Here is a 19,633-nt window from a genome sequence, read left to right as displayed (position 1 = left end):
AGGACACTGGATAGGTGTAGTATTTCAATGAGATACTTCATTTCAACCAGTGGAGAATGTGAAACGCTTTATTGAAAGTTCATTATCCAGGTGTTATAAATACATAATACATGCATTATAAATATTATAATTGTAATATATTACAAATACAAGTTAAATCTGTACTTCAATGCACAAATTGTGTGCATTTAAAAAAGAGGAACCAAGAGGAGGTGGGGAGAGAGGTGTAGAAGACAGAAAAGGAAAGAGGTAAAACAGAGGAGCAGGGAAGACAGCATATGATTAATGAATTACAGTGCTACCCTAATATTCTCTCAGTTCATCACAATTACATTGTGTCTCTAGTGGTCTCTCCTAACCAGCAGCCTTGGGCTCCCAGTCGGCCCAAAGGTTATCTTAAGAGCGGGTGAGGTGGCGATGACGGGACTGGCTTCCTCTCTCACATCAAAACATACCTGCAGACGAGAGACCGATGGATAGAAAGAGAGCATGATTAAGCTTTGTTTTTTTTATTCTAACACGGTCAGTCATCATAATTATCAGGAGGTGAAATGCAAAACTGACCTTGAAATGCAAAACTGATCATTAACTCTGAGTTCTTTATGCTGAAAAGCAGACACATGAGGACAAAAATAGAAGATAATGTCATTATTAGACTTTTACATCACCAGATCACAAATGAATACATAAATACCACTTGAAGCTTGAGGATGACTTGATCATTTTAATCCGTTGTGTAGTACTAAGGCAACAGCTGGTGAGGTGTCAGGTTCACCTATGGACTTAAAGTGTGATTATTCCAACTCTCTGTGAAATGGTGCAGATCTGCCCGCAGACGAGGTAGGAACACATATCCCACACAGAAGAGGTGGATAGAATTCGACAGGTCAAGGTAGCCTTCTTCCTCCAAACTGCAGCAAGTTGTAGTACTGACATATCACAGCACTCCAAACACTCCATAAGCGTTCCACTCTAACAGAGAGAAAGAAAAGGTTTTGTGTGGGGGAGGAACCTAATCTCTGTGGACCTGTGGTCTTCCTCCATGAATAGTGAACACTGAAGTGGGGCAGAGGTTATAGAAATGCAAGTTGTGGGAGCCTCTGAGTGGTTACTGACTGTTTTGTGACGCAGACACCTGTCTGAGTGTACCTTAAACATTTAAATATAGAGGGCTATGTGTCTCACCACTTGGTTATTGCAAGGCTAACACCCAGGGAAATCAGGACTTGGCAGCAACGGGCTTGATAGTCCAGTGAAAATGGCTGAGTGTTAATGTGGTGTAAATCGGAAAATTAGCAGCTGACATCTTAAGGGTTTTTTAATTAATGCATGTGAGACAGGTTCCATGTTCAACAAGACAGGCAGAGAGGAAGAGAGAAAAATAACACAGAAGAGGTTAATTACCTCTGGTTATGGACACTTGTGCCAGAAATAAAGTTCCCACTGCCTGTTCCTTGGACAGTGAACATACATCTGTCAATATCTACATTTTCGACCCTTTGATCAGCTCGCACTCTGAAAGTAAAGAACATAGCTTATTTTTTTTGTAGATATGAAAACAATAACTGAGGTATGACTGTTCAATCTAAAGCAGCAGGTGTCATTTTCAGGAGACGTCAATACAGCACAGAAAGCTTAACACCAGACTGGTATTGTGGTTGTTCAGAAGGTGATGGGAAATATGCATACAAAATAATATACTTACCTTCCTTGAAAATCCATCTATACTGCCAAAGATGACAATGTTGTATCTTGAAAAAAAGCATTGGAATTAAAAGTGAGTTGTTTAACCTATGAACTTGCTTCATTATTAATGTATTACCAGTTGATGAAGAACAACTCCAATTGCATACATCATTGAACATTTGTCTACGAATAAGTAAGAATAAAAAAGTTCAAATAACTTCTTAGATTTGATGGAGACATACATCTTAGTAACTTATCAATTTATGATTTGTATCAATGTGGACGAGAGACAGGGGAGCAGGAACAGAGTATTTTTGCCGAGCAATGCAACGAAGCTGGATCGTTCTGGCAATGATACCTGCACAATCGACACGCTGCAAAGACACCCTAACTCTTCACCATTGTACGCGATGGCCCATTACTTGGAGACTTCCTTTGACCATTCTAAAGCCTGCAAGGGGCATCCTTGCCTTAATTAATGGCCCTGACTTTCTGGTCTAACATTTCATCTCACATATCAGAGTAGCATTCCCTGGCAGACATATTGTGTTCTTTCATCCTTCTGTAAAAAAGCTATCCGTTACACTGTCATGAAATATGATTATATATCGACTATGAAACAAATAGGACATAGCCTGCTAATGAGTTGCCATGAAAGAAAGTTAGATGAATTCAACTGAAAATGGCGAGAACAGGCATACGTAGCTAAATGTTTTTGGTTAGCTTGATAATAATAATTGCATGATTTATTATTCTACGGAATGTTTGTATCTATGTAATATAGTAGAATGTTATGAACCGACACTGAATCATAGGAGCTAACTACTAGCTATGTAGAAGTTGGACAGAAGAACGCCCAGCGCTGCTTACCTGAGATGCCATCATCACACAGTCCTTCGTAGGTGTCCGCTATGACTTCCTTTGTGTCGGAAAGAAAGGCTGAGCAGTATTGGTTGAAGCCAAACTGACATTCAAAAAATGGAGGGGCGTTGATAGCGAAAATTGTTTTCAAATACAGGTTTTTGTTCTCGAATATGTTTTGCGCTCTAATACAAAATATTTTATTGCAAATTTGTTTTTTTATTTTGAAGCATCTTTTGCTTTCAGAACAATTATTTTTGATTGAAAATAATGTTTTGCTCTCGACAAAAATAGACAAATGTACTTCCATAGCATAAAACAATTTGCTTGTGAATAACCAGACCTTCATACAAACTTGCAATGCAGAATTCTTGACGCACAACTGAAGATGCTGCCATATCCTGCACGCATGCCCACAAGCGAGCCACTCAGGCAGAGAATGACGCGTGGAAGAGGGCGAGGAACGAGATGGGAGTAACAACAATTTGTTGCAAGTTGGGGAGGGGGGCTAATAGCTGAACAATAGACTTAAACTTTTACTAAATAATTGTCTAATAGCCAAGCAAGGTGTAAAAAAAAAAACGTTCTATCACAGACCAGATTTGCCCTAATGACCAAGGGGGAGTTTGGGCACTGATTATGCTTTTGGGTCCCAATGCACTACTGTGTCTCTAACTGACAATGAATGGGCAATATAAACCAAATAATAAACTTATAATTGTACACGACTTCAAATGAAACGAGCAGGGAGCAGGTTTCGAACCCTAAACCTTCTTGCCCGAAGTCCAGCCCGCTATCGACTGCACAAAAAGCATGCTCAAGCCGCAGTGTCGATAGAGCGCGTCCTCGCGGTAGCTTGCTACTCAATGTAATAAAGTGAATACTTGTCAAATAAATACATGACCTTACACGTTATGTTTGCTGACAATTTGTTATCTACGCTGCATAGCATTACAGCAGTATCTACCGGTATGTTAGCTATCTACATAACCTTAGTAGTTATAAATCAAAACAACGTTTATTTGTCACGTGCGCCGAATACAACAGGTGTAGGTAGACCTTACAGTGAAATGCTTACCAATAGGCTCTAACCAATAGTGCAAAAAAAGTTATTAGGTGAACAATAGGTAAGTAAAGAAATAAAACAACAGTAAAAAGAGAGGCTATATACAGTAGCGAGGCTATAAAAGTAGCAAGGCTACATACAGACACCGGTTAGTCAGGCTGATTGAGGTTGTATGTACATGTAGACCTGGTTAAAGTGACTATACATATATGATGAACAGAGTGTAGCAGTAGCGTAAAAGAGGGGTTGGTGGGTGGCGGGCGGGAGCACTGGTTGGTCTTCCCAATTGAGGTAGTATGTACATGAATGTACAGTCGTGGCCAAAAGTTTTGAGAATGACACAAATATTACTTTTCACAAAGTCTGCTGCCTCCGTTTGTATGATGGCAATTTGCATATACTCCAGAATGTTATGAAGAGTGATCAGATGAATTGCAATTAATTACCGTCCCTCTTTGCCATGCAAATGAACGGAATCCCCAACCCCCAAACATTTCCACTGCATTTCATCCCTGCCACAAAAGGACCAGCTGACGTCATGTCAGGCAGGTGTGAGTGCATCTGCACGCACAGTGAGGAGAAGTCTTTTGGGAGGATGGCCTGGTGTCAAGAAGGGCAGCAAAGAAGCCACTTCTCTCCAGGAAAAACATCAGGGACAGACTGATATTCTGCAAAAGGTACAGGGATTGGAATGCTGAGGACTGGGGTTAAGTCATTTTCTCTGATGAATCCCCTTTCTGATTGTTTGGGGCATCCGGAAAAAAGCTTGTCTGGAGAAGACAAGGTGAGCGCTACCATCAGTCCTGTGTCATGCCAACAGTAAAGCATCCTGAGACCATTCATGTGTGGGGTTGCTTCTCAGCCAAGGGAGTGGGCTCACTCACAATTTTGCCAAAGAACACAGCCATGAATAAAGAATGGAACCAACACATCCTCAGAGAGCAACTTCTCACAACCATCCAGGAACAATTTGGTGACGAACAATGCCTTTTCCAGCATGATGGAGCACTTGCCATGAGGCAAAAGTGATAACTAAGTGGCTCAGGGAACAAAACATTGATATTTTGGGTCCATGGCCAGGAAACTTCCCAGACCTTAATCCCATTGAGAACTTGTGGTCAATCCTCATGAGGTGGGTGGACAAACAAAAACCCACAAATTCTGACAAACTCCAAGCATTGATTATGCAAGAATGGGCTGCCATCAGACAGGATGAGGCCCAGAAGTTAATTGACAGCATGCCAGGGCGGATTGCAGTGGTCTTGAAAAAGAAGGGTCAACACTGCAAATATTGACTCTTGTATCAACTTCATGTAATTGTCAATAAAAGCCTTTGACACTTATGAACTGTTTGTAATTATACTTCAGTCTTCCACAGTAACATCTGACAAAAATATCTAAAGACACTGAAGCAGCTAACTTTGTGTAAATTCATATTTGTGTCATTCTCAAAACTTTTGGCCATGACTGTATAGTTAAAGTGACTATGCATCTCTGATAAACAGAGAGTAGCAGCAGCGTAAAAAGAGGGGTTGGGTGGGGGGTTGGGGAGGCACACAATGCAAATAGTCCGGGTAGCCATTTGATTACCTCTTCAGGAGTCTTATGGCTTGGGGATAAAAACTGTTGCCATGCGGTAGTAGAGAGAATAGTCTATGACTGAGGTGGCTGGGGTCTTTGACAATTTTTAGGGCCTTCCTCTGACACCGCCTGGTGTAGAGGTCCTGGATGGCATGCAGCTTAGTCCCAGTGATGTACTGGGCCGTACGCACTACCCTCTGTAGTGCCTTGCAGTCTGAGGCTGAGCAATTGCCGTACCAGACAGTGATGCAACCAGTCAGGATGCTCTCGATGTTGCAGCTGTTGAACCTTTTGAGGATCTCTGGACCCATGCCAAATCTTTTTAGTTTGCTGATTACATTTACATTTAAGTCATTTAGCAGACGCTCTTATCCAGAGCGACTTACAAATTGGTGCGTTCACCTTATGACATCCAGTGGAACGCTGATGGGGAATAGGCTTTGTTGTGCCCTCTTCACGACTGTCTTGGTGTGTTTGGACCATTCTAGTTTGTTATTGATGTGGACACCAAGGAACTTGAAGCTCTCAAAATGCTCCACTACAGCCCTGTCAATGAGAATGGGGGCGTGCTCGGTCCTCCTTTTCCTGTAGTCCACAATCATCTCCTTAGTCTTGGTTACGTTGAGGGATAGGTTGTTATTCTGGCACCACCCAGCCAGGTCTCTGAACTTCTCCCTATAGGCTGTCTCATCGTTGTCTGTGATCAGGCACTGTTGTGTCGTCTGCAAACTTAATGATGGTGTTGGAGTCGTGCCTGGCCATGCAGTCGTGGGTGAACAGGGAGTACAGGAGGGGACTGAGCAAGCACGCAGATGTGTTGCTACCTACCCTCACCACCTGGGGGCAGCCTATCAGGAAGTCCAGGATCCAGTTGCAGAGGGAGGTGTTTAGTCCCAGCTTAGTGATGAGCTTTGAGGGTACTATGGTGTTGAACGCTGAGCTGTAGTCAGTGAATAGCATTCTCACATAAGTGTTCCTTTTGTCCAGGTGGGAAAGAGCAGTGTGGAGTGCAATAGAGATTTCATCATCTGTGGATCTGCTTGGGCGGTATGCAAATTGGAGTGGGTCTAGGGTTTCTGGGATAATGGTTGATGTGAGCCATTACCAAAATTTCAAAGCACTTCATGGCTACAGACGTGAGTGCTATGGGTCTGTAGTTATTTAGGCAGGTTGCCTTTGTGATCTTTGGCACACGGACTATGGTGGTCTGCTTGAAACATGTTGGTATTACAGACTCAATCAGGGACATGTTGAAAATGTCAGTGAAGACATCTGCCAGCTGGTCAGCACATGCCCGGAGCACAAGTCCTGGTAATCCGTCTGGCCCCGCAGCCTTGTGTATGTTGACCTGTTTAAAGGTCTTACTCACTTATACATCAAACTTGACAGTATATTAACTATAGGCTATCTAACTATCCAAAGTTTATTGACTTGATTATTCCTGTCATTCTTAGCTTAGCTAAATGGTATAGTCGTTGTGTGTTCTCAATGGACATTCGGTGCTTTCGTAAATTCGCTCTGGCGATCTCCTCCATTTTCAGAGCACTCTCATCTGAATGTACCAGAGCGCAGAATAATTAATTTACGAGCGCTCAACATCCGTTAAATTGTTTCTAGCAGCACAGTTAGTCACCAACGCCCTGGTTAACACGAAAACTGCTTAAACAGCTCTGCTAGGGCGAGTAAAATGGTCAGAGTGGTCTCATTTGTGTCTGGAAGTAGCTAGCAAGCTAACCAACGTTAGCTTGGGTGCTTGACTGCCGTTGTAAGGCCAGAATGCTCAAATCAACCCTACTCCTCGGCCCGAACGTCCCGTGCGTGCCGAGAGCGAAACAGTCTGAATTTACCCAGAGAGTTTTTCGTTTTTCATGGAATAGAAACACCATAATATTAATCAAATTAATTAAGAAAGTACCAGTCAAAAGTTTGGACACACCTACTCATTACAGGATTTTTCTATATTTTTACTATTTTCTACATTGTAGAATAATAGTGAAGACATCACAAATATGAAATAACACATATGGAATCAGTTGAGAACAAATTCTTAATTACAAGGACAGCCTACTCCTTCTTCCCGGTTGGGGAATTGAACCCTGGTCTCCCACCAGATGCCCTCTGGTGGTCAAACTAGCACTAACTTGCATTAACACAAAAAATGTCTGACAATTAAATGACGTGCCACAGAATGCTGCGGTAGCCCGCAAGGTGTGCCGCAGTATGACACAACTTTTAAAGGAGCAACCACTGTAGCGACATACCCAAGAAGACTCGAGACTGTAATCTCTGCCAAGGATGCTTCTACAATGTACTGAGTAAAGGGTCTGAATACTTATGTAAATGTGATATCAGTTGTTTTCTTTTTATACATTTGCAAAATGTATAAAAACCTGTTTTTGCTTTGTCATTATGGGGTATTGTGTGTAGATAGATAAAAATAAAAATAAGGCTGTAACGTAACAAAATGTGGATAAAGCCAAGGGCTCTGAATACTTTCCGAATGCACAGTATATTATATTTTTTTATTGTAGAGAAAACAGAATATTTATCATACTTACGTTGGTGCGGCTGGCTCATCATCTTCGTCACGAGGGGAGAGAAGAAGGGAAAGAGCACAAAAACAATGGAATATTAGACAACATGGTCGTCCCTCAGAAGTGTCCAACACACTGCTCCCATATTTTCTTTCAAATGTTGTTGACATCTTAACTGTAATTAAATATCAAATGGATTCAATTACATGATTGTTGCATGACTAGCAGTTTAAAATGCAGTCACATCACGTCAGTGTGACGTATTACACGTTTGCAACTGATGTTAACATTCTTCGAGTTCCCTTGTGGATCCCACGGTATGGCTATTTTGCATGGGTTGTTCCCAAGTTCCATTTGTCATTACAGAATAACGAAGTTCTAGTAATAAAGTTGACTATTTAAGGTATCTAGGTTTGCATTTTTTATTTGACTGAGTCTGACAATAAAAGACTTTACGTGAACATGTTTTATTGGAATAGCGTTTTTGGTGTAGAGTTGAATTGCACAGCAGCATGCAGTGTGAGTGGGCATTGCACATTAGAGTGATTAGCTAGTTAGTACATGTTTTTGACCACACACACGAGAAAGAATGGGTCAGTAGGTCAGTATAGTAAACATGGGGAGTGAAAGTGTGTTCAGTAGCATGCAACCAGAGATCTGGGGCACGTATTCATAAACCATTTCAGAGTAGAAGTGCGGATGTAGGATCAGTTTGCTTTTTAGATTTAGATCATAATCCGTAAGGTTATATAGAGAGGGGGGGAATTGATCCTAGATCAGCACTAAACTATTGAGATGATTTATGAATACGGCCCAGAGAGCAGCAGCATGCCATTGGCAGTTAAATGGGGGTATGGTGGTCACAATGTGAGACGGGACAGAATGGCTGCATGTGAGACAGTTTTGGGGACAGAGGGGGCTAATCTGTTCGTGCGTTCCCAATCCCCACCTTTTTCCACCCTTACACTACCATCTGAGTTCACTCACAACTAGCCCCTGGGTGCAGAGATATCCAGATAATGTTTAGAATATGTGATTCAAGTTATGAAATTGCAAACAAACAAAAACCCTGACTTTTACAGTGTGGATAATATTAAGAGTATAGCCAGGGTAATATCAATGTATTCAGCAAGTTATTATTGTATGCCAATGGGTTGATATGCTCTGCATTACATTTTTACAGTTTAGTCATTTAGAAGATGCGTTAATTCAGAGTGACTTTTCACCTAGTCAGCTCAGGGATTCGAACCAGCGACCTTTTGGTTACTGGCTCAACGCTCTTAACCGCTAGGCGACTCGCCATCCTACATTTTGCATAATGTCATAATTTTTCCTGGTTGTTTCCTAATGATCCCACACAGTAAAAGAAAGTGGAACCCTCACACGGTTATTTAAAAATGTTTTTGCTCTTTAAAAAATGTCAACCTTTGCTTTGGAGCACTTGGCAGTGTATTATCAGTGCTGATACTGTCGTGGAAATGTTGAATCAAATACTTCTCAGATACCCGGAGCTTGTGAATTCAAATAGACTATTACAAACAGTAACAAAGCCGAGCAATTCCATGGAAGAACTGACTCTTCACTCTTAGTAATTGGCTTTTATACAGTCTTACCCATACTTACCCATAACATTGTCACTCCACTTTATGAATCTTGTTGTCTTGCTGAGTTTCCATTCTCTTATTGGCTCAGACATTGACGCATAAATTCTATTGGTGGCATGACATGCCCACTCCTACTGGTGCTTATAACTGATTAGCTAATGTTCCTGTCCAAAGGTCTTCACAAGTTCAGGCTGGTGTTGTCTATGTATGATTAACCCATGTGCATGTCCAGTAGCCTTCACAAGATCAGATATGGCCCAGACCAGTCACGTCTTGTTGGTCTACCTTGCCTCATCCACACGGATTCTGGGGGGGGGTCAAAATCAAAAGTAACAGTCAGTATCTGGTGTGACCACCAGCTGCATTAAGTACTGCAGTGCATCTCCTCCTCATGGACTGCACCAGATTTGCCAGTTCTTGCTGTGAGATGTTACTCCCCTCTTCCACCAATGCACCTGCAAGTTCCCGGACATTTCTGGGGGGAATGGCCCAAGCCCTCACCCTCCGATTCAACAGGTCCCAGACGTGCTCAATGGGATTGAGATCCGGGCTCTTTGCTGGCCAGAACACTGACATTCCTGTCTTGCAGGAAATCACGCACAGAACGAGCAGTATGGCTGGTGGCATTGTCATGCTGGAGGGTCATGTCAGGATGAGCCTGTAGGTAGGGTACCACATGAGGGAGGAGGATGTCTTCCCTGTAACGCACAGCGTTGAGATTGCCTGCAATGACAACTAGCGCAGTTGTCATTGATGATGTGACACACCGCCCCAGACCATGACGGACCCTCCAACTCCAAATCGATCCCGCTATAGAGTGCACGCCTCAGTGTACCGCTCATTCCTTCGACAATAAACGCAAATCCGACCATCACCCCCGGTGAGACAAAACCGCAACTCGTCAGTGAAGAGCACTTTTTGCTAGTCCTGTCTGGTCCAGCAACGGTGGGTTTGTGCCCATAGGTGACGTTGTTGCCGGTGATGTCTGGTGAGGACCTGCCTTACAACAGGCTTACAAGCCCTCAGTCCAGCCTCTCGCAGCCTATTGCAGACAGTCTTAGGAGGGAGGGATTGTAGGAGGGATTGTGCGTTCCTGGTGTAACTGAGGCAGTTGTTGTTGCCATCCTGTACCTGTCCCGCAGGTGTGATGTTCAGATGTACCGATCCTGTGCAGGTGTTGTTACACGTGGTCTGCCACTGCGAGGACGATCAGCTGTCCGCTCTGTCTCCCTGTAGCGCTGTCTCAGGCGTCTCACAATACGAACATTGCAATTTATTTCCCTGGCCACATCTGCAGTCCTCATGCCTCCTTGCAGCATGCCTAAGGCACGTTCACGCAAATGAGCAGGAACCCTGGGCATCTTTCTTTTGGTGTTTTTCAGAGTCATTAGAAAGGCCTCTTTAGTGTCCTAAGTTTTCATAACTGAGTTTATAACAAAGCTCTTGTGGTATAGAGGATACCAAAAGGAGATTTCAGAGCTGGCTAGTAGCATAAGTGATGCAGTGTGCATCTCTGATTCGGTTGATATGACCATGGCAGATAATCTACCTTCATCTACTCGTTGGGGGGCCAAAAAAGTATCAACCTCTGTTCTACACCAAAGCCCGTTCTCTCTCTCTCCCCCTCCTGTACATAAGCCCTTGCCAAACTAGAGGCCTTGCCTACTACGGGTGCAGGAGATTGGTTGGTATTTCTCAAAGCACTACACTGTCTTCACACTGTGCACAAAGCCAATGCTTACTTTATTGGTGACTTTGCATAATTTCTGTTTAATCGTGTACTGCAGTGTATTTTTAACACAAATTTTTAACATATTTAACGCTGGAAGGATTATACAGTGCATACACAATTCAGACTTCAGAAATAGAAGTATGCATCATTTATATTTTTAATCTACCCTGTTTTCTTTTTTCTGATATACCGTAGATGCTATCATTGCCTTGGGGAACCTAGAGTGCATCCTCATTTGTGTGGGGCGGTTTGAGTGATTGACCACTCCTATATAAGACAAGTGAAAAAGACTTGTATAAAATGTATACAGCTATAAACAAGACCTAGCAGTGCATTTCAGTAGGCTGATAGCAATATATGTTTTAAACATCAGAGACCACCACCTATACAGGAGAAAACATGTCAAACTGCATTGGCCCCACTAAATGGAGATGACTACGAATGGAATATATACATAATTTCAACATATATATTGTCTATGCAAAGATGCCAAACAACTTGTAGTCAAATCATCTGATAGAAGGGTGTTGACATGGTCGTCTGGATGGACTGTAGTAGAAACGGATCAAATAAAGAAATCATTCTCTGAAAACATGCAAGATCTCTCACTTACCAACCGTTTAGATAATGATGCCATTTGGAGAGAGGGGGAAAGAAGTCATATTAACCAATGAATTCATATCTTCCTGATATCCTGAATAAAGTTGATAGAACCATAGGCGGGTGAAGCCACACGGCCTTTTTGGCTTTGAGTCTACACTCAAATGCTTAAACCTTTGTTTGACTTTGACACTTTTGAATCTAGCTTTAACAGTTTATATTATTGTATGTTATCAAGTGGTTTTGCCATTAGGACAGATATTACTCTGTAAAAGTAGTAACTAGTTACCAGCGTAGGCTACTTTGAGAATAATTTACCTGTGGGTGTGACGTGCTTTGATTGGAGTAGGGAACAGGGATTTTTGATTCTCTACTTTAAGCCCTCAGCCATAGGCAGAACTTGTAGGACAAAGCCAAAATAACACATCAAACTTCCCCTGATTTCCTGTCTCAAATTATTGTCAATGAAATGAATTGATCAGTTCTCCAGACGGGTGATAAAATGGTCCCTGGTTATCATCATTAGCGAGACCGCAACGGCACTTCAACTCTTTCATTTAAAAGGTTAGCTGTGGACCCCCTCCTGGTTTACTAATGTGGAGCATCTCTAAAGGTCATATTATTATGCAGCTAATGTGTGGCGCTGCGCTGCTTGACAGCCAGCGGTGTCTCTGTCTCCCTTCTCAGTACTGACGGAGCATCCAGGGAGCGTGTCCCCCGACAGAGGTCAATTATTCACAGTGGGTCTCCGCTGCTACTGCTAACACAGCAGAGTCAGCGTCATGAATATTCAGCACCGTGTTTATAGCCTCCGCAACATGTTCACTTGGTAACAGTGTAATTAATGTGTGTGCTGATGGTAGAGGAACCCTGTTTGAATTGGTTCTTGATGGCTGTTGAACTTTTAGCTGAGTGCAGCCCCATAATCAGATATTTGAATCATTGTTTAACTGGAGTGAGAATGTCTTTGTATTGTTCCAGGAACAGCAGCCTAATTCCCTCTTCCTCCCTGATTTTACCCCATGGCCAGAAGTACTGCTTGAATCAGTACATACTCCCTGCCGCTGCTAGCATGTTGGTCTCTTTAAGTTGAGATCGATAACCCCTTTTCCTGTTAAGGTAACGTACTGTACAGTCATTTCAATGACAGCATCCAGTAACGCTGACCAGTATAATAATCAAACAGGCCTGACGATGACAACATGGCGAGAGGTTGTCCGTCTCCCCAAAGAGATACAATATAATACTATATTTAACGTTGTCTTACCGTCCAACACATCGTCTGGCCTCTTGCGTTTTTCATACACTACGATGATGACCACCAGGATGATGATCTCCGCTAGCACCCCCAGGAAGGGCCAGAGGGGTGCCAGGTGGCTGCGCACTCGCAGGATGGACGACATGGACTTGGTGCCAATGTGGTTGGTAGCGTTGCACTGGTATTCACCAGGGTCCGAGGTGCGGTTCAGGTTGACGATGTTCAGCTCTGTGTAGTTGTCTTTGTTGGTGATGAAGAAGCGGCCAGAGGAGTTATCGATTTCCTAGAGGAGGGTAAATTAGCATATCAATGATTTATATGTTACAGACAATTTTATGATCACATTCCAGACAGTTATCACAGTAGTTTAGCACACCGGTTCGCAAACTAGAGTCCATGCGGGGTCACCTGATATGACAATGGGGACGTGGGAGAATTTTTAAAATCCTGGGGGGGATGCATGTACCAAAGAAAATATGGATATTATAATATCATCTTTGTATCTCAAAATCATTTTTTGATGTGGTTAACCTTAATCTAAATGAAAATGATTGAATTCTAAAGTTCAACCAGAGAGCCCCCTTAGATCATGGGAAAGGGCTGCACTTGACTGTTGCACTTGAATCATTCCCACGGTGAATGACTAGGCTCGCTACGCTATGAAACCACACACTATTGCAGAGACTCTGATATTACCGGCTACAATTGATATGGTGAAAACAATGTGTGGGGAGGCAGAGGCACAGAAACTCACATCAATACCTTTGTCAGATAACACTGCTAAAGATTTTATGCTTTTGCTAGTAATCAAGAGAAAACTGACTGTACATCTCAAAAACTTCCCAGCTAATGCTCTCTAAATGGACGCTAGCTGTGAGGGCCGAGATGCCCATGGATGAGTTTTGTTGGCTATACATGTCAGGGGATGCTATTCACGAGGACATATTGTTCTGCCTCACGATTCCCGAGCATGAAACGGCACAGGGGATGTTCAGTGTGCTGCGTAGCTATATCGACGAAAAACAGACAGGCCTCTGCTCTCTAGTTATGAATGTGTCTCCCTCTGCCATATGGACGCATTGTATTATACACCGAGAGCAACTGATTACAAAAGAGCTGAACGCAGAACTCTGAGATACTGTATACTGCAGCAGGTAACTGATTGTAAACAATACTGAACAAAAATATAAACATAACATGCAACAATTTCAAGGATTTTACTGAGTTACAGTTCATATAAGGAAACCAGTCAATTGAATCTATGGATTTTACATGACTGGGCAGTGGTGCAGCCATGGGTGGGCCTGGGAGGGCATAGGCAATCAGAATACGTTTTTTCACACTAAAGGGCTTTATTACAGACAGAAATACTCCTCAGTTTCATCAGCTGTCTGGGTGGCTGGTCTCAGATGATCCCGCAGGTGAAGAAGCCGGATGTGGAGGTCCTGGGCTGGCGTGGTTGCATGCGGTCTGCAGTTGTGAGGCCGGTTGAGCGTACTACCAAATTCTCTAAAATGATGTTGGAGGCGGCTTTTGGTAGAGAAATTAACATTAAATTATCTGGCAGCAGCTCTTCATGCAGTCAGTATGCCAATTGTATGCTCTCTCAAAACATAAGACATCTGTGGCAAAACTGCACATTTAAGAGTGGCCTTTTATTGTCCCCAGCACAAGGTGCACCTGTGTAATGATCATGTTGTTTAATCAATTTATTGATATGCCTCACCTGTCAGGTAGATGGATTATCTTGGCATTTGAGAGAAATACGCTTTTTGTGCATATGGACACTTTCTGGGGTCTTTTATTTCAGCTCATAAACATCGGACCAACACTTTACATGTTGTGTTTATATTTTTGTTCAGTATACATCAAACCACGTCCACCATGTGGAGATATGGGATCAGAGCCTGACAGGGTTCTATTTCACCCCGAGGCTTCGTGGTTAGAAAGAGTTTTTGCATTGAGAGGTTGTCATTCACAACTGTTGTCATTCACAAAAAAAATGACATGGTTGACTTTATGTGTAATGAAAATAAAATGTGTCTCCTTGCATATGTAACAGACGTATTTTGGAAACTGACCAAATTGAACACAAGCATGCAGGGGAAATACAAAATCCTTCTACAGATGAGTGACCGAATCAGTGGATTCAGAGGAAAGAATTCTTATTGGAGAGAGAGTCTTTCAAAAGCAAACCATGCCCCCTTCGCTGTGCCTGTTTCTAACCGAAAACAGCATCAGTAAGTGTCCCACATGAGTCATGACTGCTCACCTCCAAAGCTTGGAAGAGCACTTTGCGACCTACTTCCTAATCCGTTTGACTGTGATCCTGGCTCAGTTGACATGCCGGTGTGAAATCGAACAGCTGATTGAACTGTCTTGTGACCAAATGCATTCACGGGTCACTACGGAGGAGTTTTGGTTTCCGACTCAAAGGGAATAATACCCTGCCGTCTCCCGCTGAGCATTAATGCCGCGTTCAAAACAACTGGGAACTTGGAAATCTCTGACTTCCGACTTCAGTGCGTTCAAGAAAACTGTGAACTCTGGAAAAAATGAGCTCCGACTGGGGAAAATCATTTTGAACGGTCATTCAACTGGGAATTCGAACTCGGCAACTCGGGCCTCTTTCTTGAGCTCTGACTTTCCAACCTGAACATCACTGACGTCATGATTTGACCTCGTATTTCTCAGAGTTCCCAGTCGATTTGAAAGCACCGTCAGTGCTCTCGTCTGCATTATAACCAAATATTGATCCAGGTTGGATGTGACAGCAGAGATGAGGTGCACACTGTCGACCACGCCCCCTGACTTTGAGAAGCTCCGCCACGACATTCATCAAGCACACCCATTTCATTAGTGGCGGTGAGATAAGATACTTTATGCCAGAATCATTTTCAATTGACAGCCATAGCCCCAAATAAAAAAGTAAACAATTGGCTTTGATATTTGATAATGTTCAGATATCAAAATGGGGTCGTGGGCTAAGAAAGTTTGGGAACCCCTGATCTAGCATTATATAGAGCCAAGGAAGAGGACACGTACCATGTAGTTTGAGCCATCCAGTTTACGCCATGTCCAGATGGGAAAGGGGTAGCCCACAGACTTACAGTACAACAGAGCACTCTGCCCCTCGTTCTTATTGTCACTGCGCTTGTGGCCCGTGATCTCAGGTGCCGCTAAAACAAGGGGAAAAGGGAGTGAAATGCATTTGAATAAAAATTCAAAATTTTATGCAAGACGTTCCATGTTTGTGTCAAAGGTGTTCTTCATCGGCTTCTCTAAATAACAAGACGTCAGAATATAGTTAAATCTGTCGGGACCTATTTTGATTATGGTAACTAACATTAGGATGTACATGAAAGTGATGGCAAATTAAGAAAGGATTTGGGTAATTGTTACGTGATTTAGCTGTGAGGCACTGACTTCCCTGGAGATGGACCTACACTGGAATCAGTGCTTTATCACCACAGTGATCGAGGCAGGGACACATTTAGCTGTTTTATTCAATTGCCAAGTTTCTTTAAAAGGTAGAGCTCATGGTTTGCTGTGGCTTATTTCCAAGTCTGCCTTTTGAAGGTGTAGGCCTACATATCTTGCAGAGTTTCAGTTCATAGACGCCAGTCAACGAATGACTGAGAGATTATCTCAAAGGTGAAATTCTCCAACCCAGCAACACCCTGGGTTTTCAGACAGAATCGTCTGTTTAACTCGGCTCTGGAGCCGGGAGACAACTGCCACAGCCTTTTGCTAATCCTTGAAATTACGGTAATTCCTTCCATGCAATTAAGCAGGATCAGTGGAGAAGCTGGCCTGGTGCTGCAGCGTTTTCTGCAGCACGCGGTGGCCGTTGTCGTGGAGGATGATTGAGCAGCAGTGGCTTGAGCTCAAAGTGACATCATCCTTCCTACTGTAACTATGGTGAACACGTGCTCTCTGGCTAGTGGGGGAGGGGCCACGTTTATCTCCGTCTTCGTTATCCCCAGCTCACTTCCACTGTGACGGACTGACAGCATGGAGACTGACTGCCCTCTGAGTGGCGCCAAAACAGGCAGAAATCTTCCATTTCACACCCCCAGCAGCAGATTATTGAGCTACAGTGCTGCTGTGTGGATGTGTCTGTCTGCCTGTGTGTCAGAAATATATCGAAAAGAGGCAACTTCTGGTGGCCTATCTGGAAGAGGCGATTAGGTCCCATTTCTATTTACTGTTTTTGATACCTCCCATCTCTCCACTGAATTTAAAAAGCATTTGAGCTCAAAGTTGATGATCGTGTGGAGTGGAACTAACCTTCCACGAAGTTGCATTATTTTCCATGTGACGCATAGAGCCCCGAGTTGATTATCCCTTGCATACCATGGTTATATTTGAACACATTTACTGCTAGAAATTTGTTAATTTTCAGGAAGAAATGTGTTCAACATCCACTGAAACAGCTAACAAGTTTACTAACCAAACCATCAGTCCTAGCTTGCTATTATGAAAGTTGAATTAAACAATGCCAATAATGTTTTCAATTTGACTTTTGCTTTCAAAAGCAGCTCAAACATAGAACATGTAAGTACTATAGCCATTGAATTCTACTCTGCTGATATATTGTACTTTATAGACAAATAATGCACGCTCTAGAATGCCCTTCAAGCCATTCAGAAACAAGTATTCAACAATGCCATGGTATAAATAATTATATGACACATTATCCTGTAGGCCTGTACCGTGCGGTTGATAAAACATTTTTTTTAGATCTGTAAAATTCATCATTGATTTGATTAAATCAACAGGGCGTGTGGCATTATCTCTTTAAAAAATGCATGGGTAGCAAAGCAAAAAATACAAAAGATCATTTGGGATGCGCAGAATATGCATGCTCAGGACAGCAGCTTATTGTATCATCGTAGATAACAAAGTCCTGCCATTACAAATGACTGGGAGCGGATTCTGAACCTTAATCCCACACCACCATCACACAAGCCTCCATCTGTTGCCTTGCTCTGAGCTGAGAGCTGGAGAGATGGGAGCGCCAAGGACACTGCAGCCAGGGGGAGCTGGGGGGAGCTCAGAGCTCAGCTGCCAGGAGCAGAGAGCACACAGGCTCGGCCCCTCTACCATGCTTAATGTATGGGACCTGGTGGTACGACCGAGTATGGGTTTAATGGTATGGGACTCAGTGCCATTGTATAAGGCAGGGCAAGACTAATTGGATGCAATTGGTCAGAACTATCATGTATTTCTGCTTAGAATGATCATTCTCTGTAGTTTTTATTGAGTCTATTCCTCAATCGGTCCTTAACTGTAACAATTAACAGGAAAGCCTGCAAAGGTATCTAAATCTATCTCAAAAACAATTGTCATGTCCATGCTTCCTCCAAACCAAGACATCAGCATCCCAAATACAACTAACAGCATCTGTCAACAATTCAGTCAATACTTCCAGACAGTAAACAATAATGTTGAAAGGCAGTGCTGTCATGGTGTTTGTATGTCCAGGAAACAGTGTGTTGTGCAGGCTCTAACAGCCAGGAGCAGCAAGCCTCCCTCCCTTCACACGGCCCTAGGGTCAGGACGCTGAGGTTTGATTGGAGATGAGGCCTGTCATCTCTCAGGCTGGAGGAAGCTGCAGAGCATACACGGTCATCACCCGCGTTACGCAACCAACCAACCTCGCAGGAAGCTAGCGCTTAATACAGCCACAGCAGGCATAACAATCAATGGCAAGCTCAGTATGCATAATCATAGCAATGTCACAACAAATTGGCTTAAGCACTGTACATGTAGGCAAGCTTCTCTAGAACAGGGTTTTGCAAGTCCTTTCTCACCCAGAGGAAAATCCCTTATTCCACTTCAAGGGTGAGCTGTTAACTTTTAAACTGCAAAAAAAGAAACGTCCCTTTTTCAGGACCCTGTCTTTCAAAGAAAATTTGTAAAAATCAAAATAACTTCACAGAGCCTCATTGTAAAGGGTTTAAACACTGTTTCCAATGCTTGTTCAATGAACCATAAACAATTAATGAACATGCACTTGTGGAACGGTCGTTAAGACGGTAGGAAATTAAGGTCACAGTTATGAAAACTTATGACACTAAAAAGGTCTTTCTACAGACTCAAAAAAATACCAAAAGAAAGATGCCCAGGGTCCCTGCTCATCTGCGTGAACGTGCCTTAGGCATGCTGCAAGGAGGCATGAGGACCGCAGATGTGGCCAGGGAAATAAATTGCAATGTCCATACTGTGAGACAGTGACAGAGACAGCCTAAGACAGCGCTACAGAGAGACAGGACGGACAGCTGATCGTCCTCGCAGTGGCAGACCACGTGTAACAACACCTGCACAGGATCGGTACATCCGAACATCACACCTGTGGGACAGGTACAGGATGGCAACAACAACTGCCCCAGTTACACCAGGAACGCACAATCCCTCCATCAGTGCTCAGACTGTCCGCAATAGGCTGAGAGAGGCTGGACTGAGGGCTTGTAGGCCTGTTGTAAGGCAGGTCCTCACCAGACATCACAGGAAACAACGTCACCTATGTGCACAAACCCACCGTGGCTGGACCAGACAGGACTGGCAAAAAGTGCTCTTCACTGACGAGTTAGGGTTTTGCCTCACCAGGGGTGATGGTCGGATTTGTGTTTATTGTCGAAGGGATGAGCGTTACACAGAGGCCTGTACTCTGGAGCGGGATCGATTTGGAGGTGGAGGGTCCGTCAT

General features: G+C 43.2%; 1 protein-coding gene across 3 annotated transcripts in view; it reads right to left on the bottom strand.

Moving 5' to 3' along the window:
- Positions 1-19,633, bottom strand: part of LOC115112197 (neuroplastin-like) — a 48,740-nt gene that overhangs the window by 4,170 nt on the left and 24,937 nt on the right. Inside the window, exons 5-12 of one of the 3 annotated variants that reach the window (XM_065011914.1) lie at positions 15,968-16,101; positions 12,932-13,205; positions 7,753-7,774; positions 1,706-1,751; positions 1,405-1,515; positions 776-972; positions 565-605; positions 53-455 (exon numbers count right to left, since the gene is read on the bottom strand). In XM_065011914.1, coding sequence (XP_064867986.1) covers positions 1,504-1,515; positions 1,706-1,751; positions 7,753-7,774; positions 12,932-13,205; positions 15,968-16,101 — 488 coding nt within the window. In that variant the 3' untranslated portion in view covers positions 53-455; positions 565-605; positions 776-972; positions 1,405-1,503. Of the gene's footprint in view, positions 1-52; positions 456-564; positions 606-775; positions 973-1,404; positions 1,752-7,752; positions 7,775-12,931; positions 13,206-15,967; positions 16,102-19,633 lie in introns of those variants that run through there. The other 2 variants (XM_065011913.1, XM_029639068.2) reach the window with 2 other exon arrangements.

This window comes from Oncorhynchus nerka, linkage group LG27 (assembly GCF_034236695.1).
Source record: "Oncorhynchus nerka isolate Pitt River linkage group LG27, Oner_Uvic_2.0, whole genome shotgun sequence".
NCBI lineage: Eukaryota > Metazoa > Chordata > Actinopteri > Salmoniformes > Salmonidae > Oncorhynchus > Oncorhynchus nerka.
This window is presented reverse-complemented; position numbering and strand designations above follow the sequence as displayed.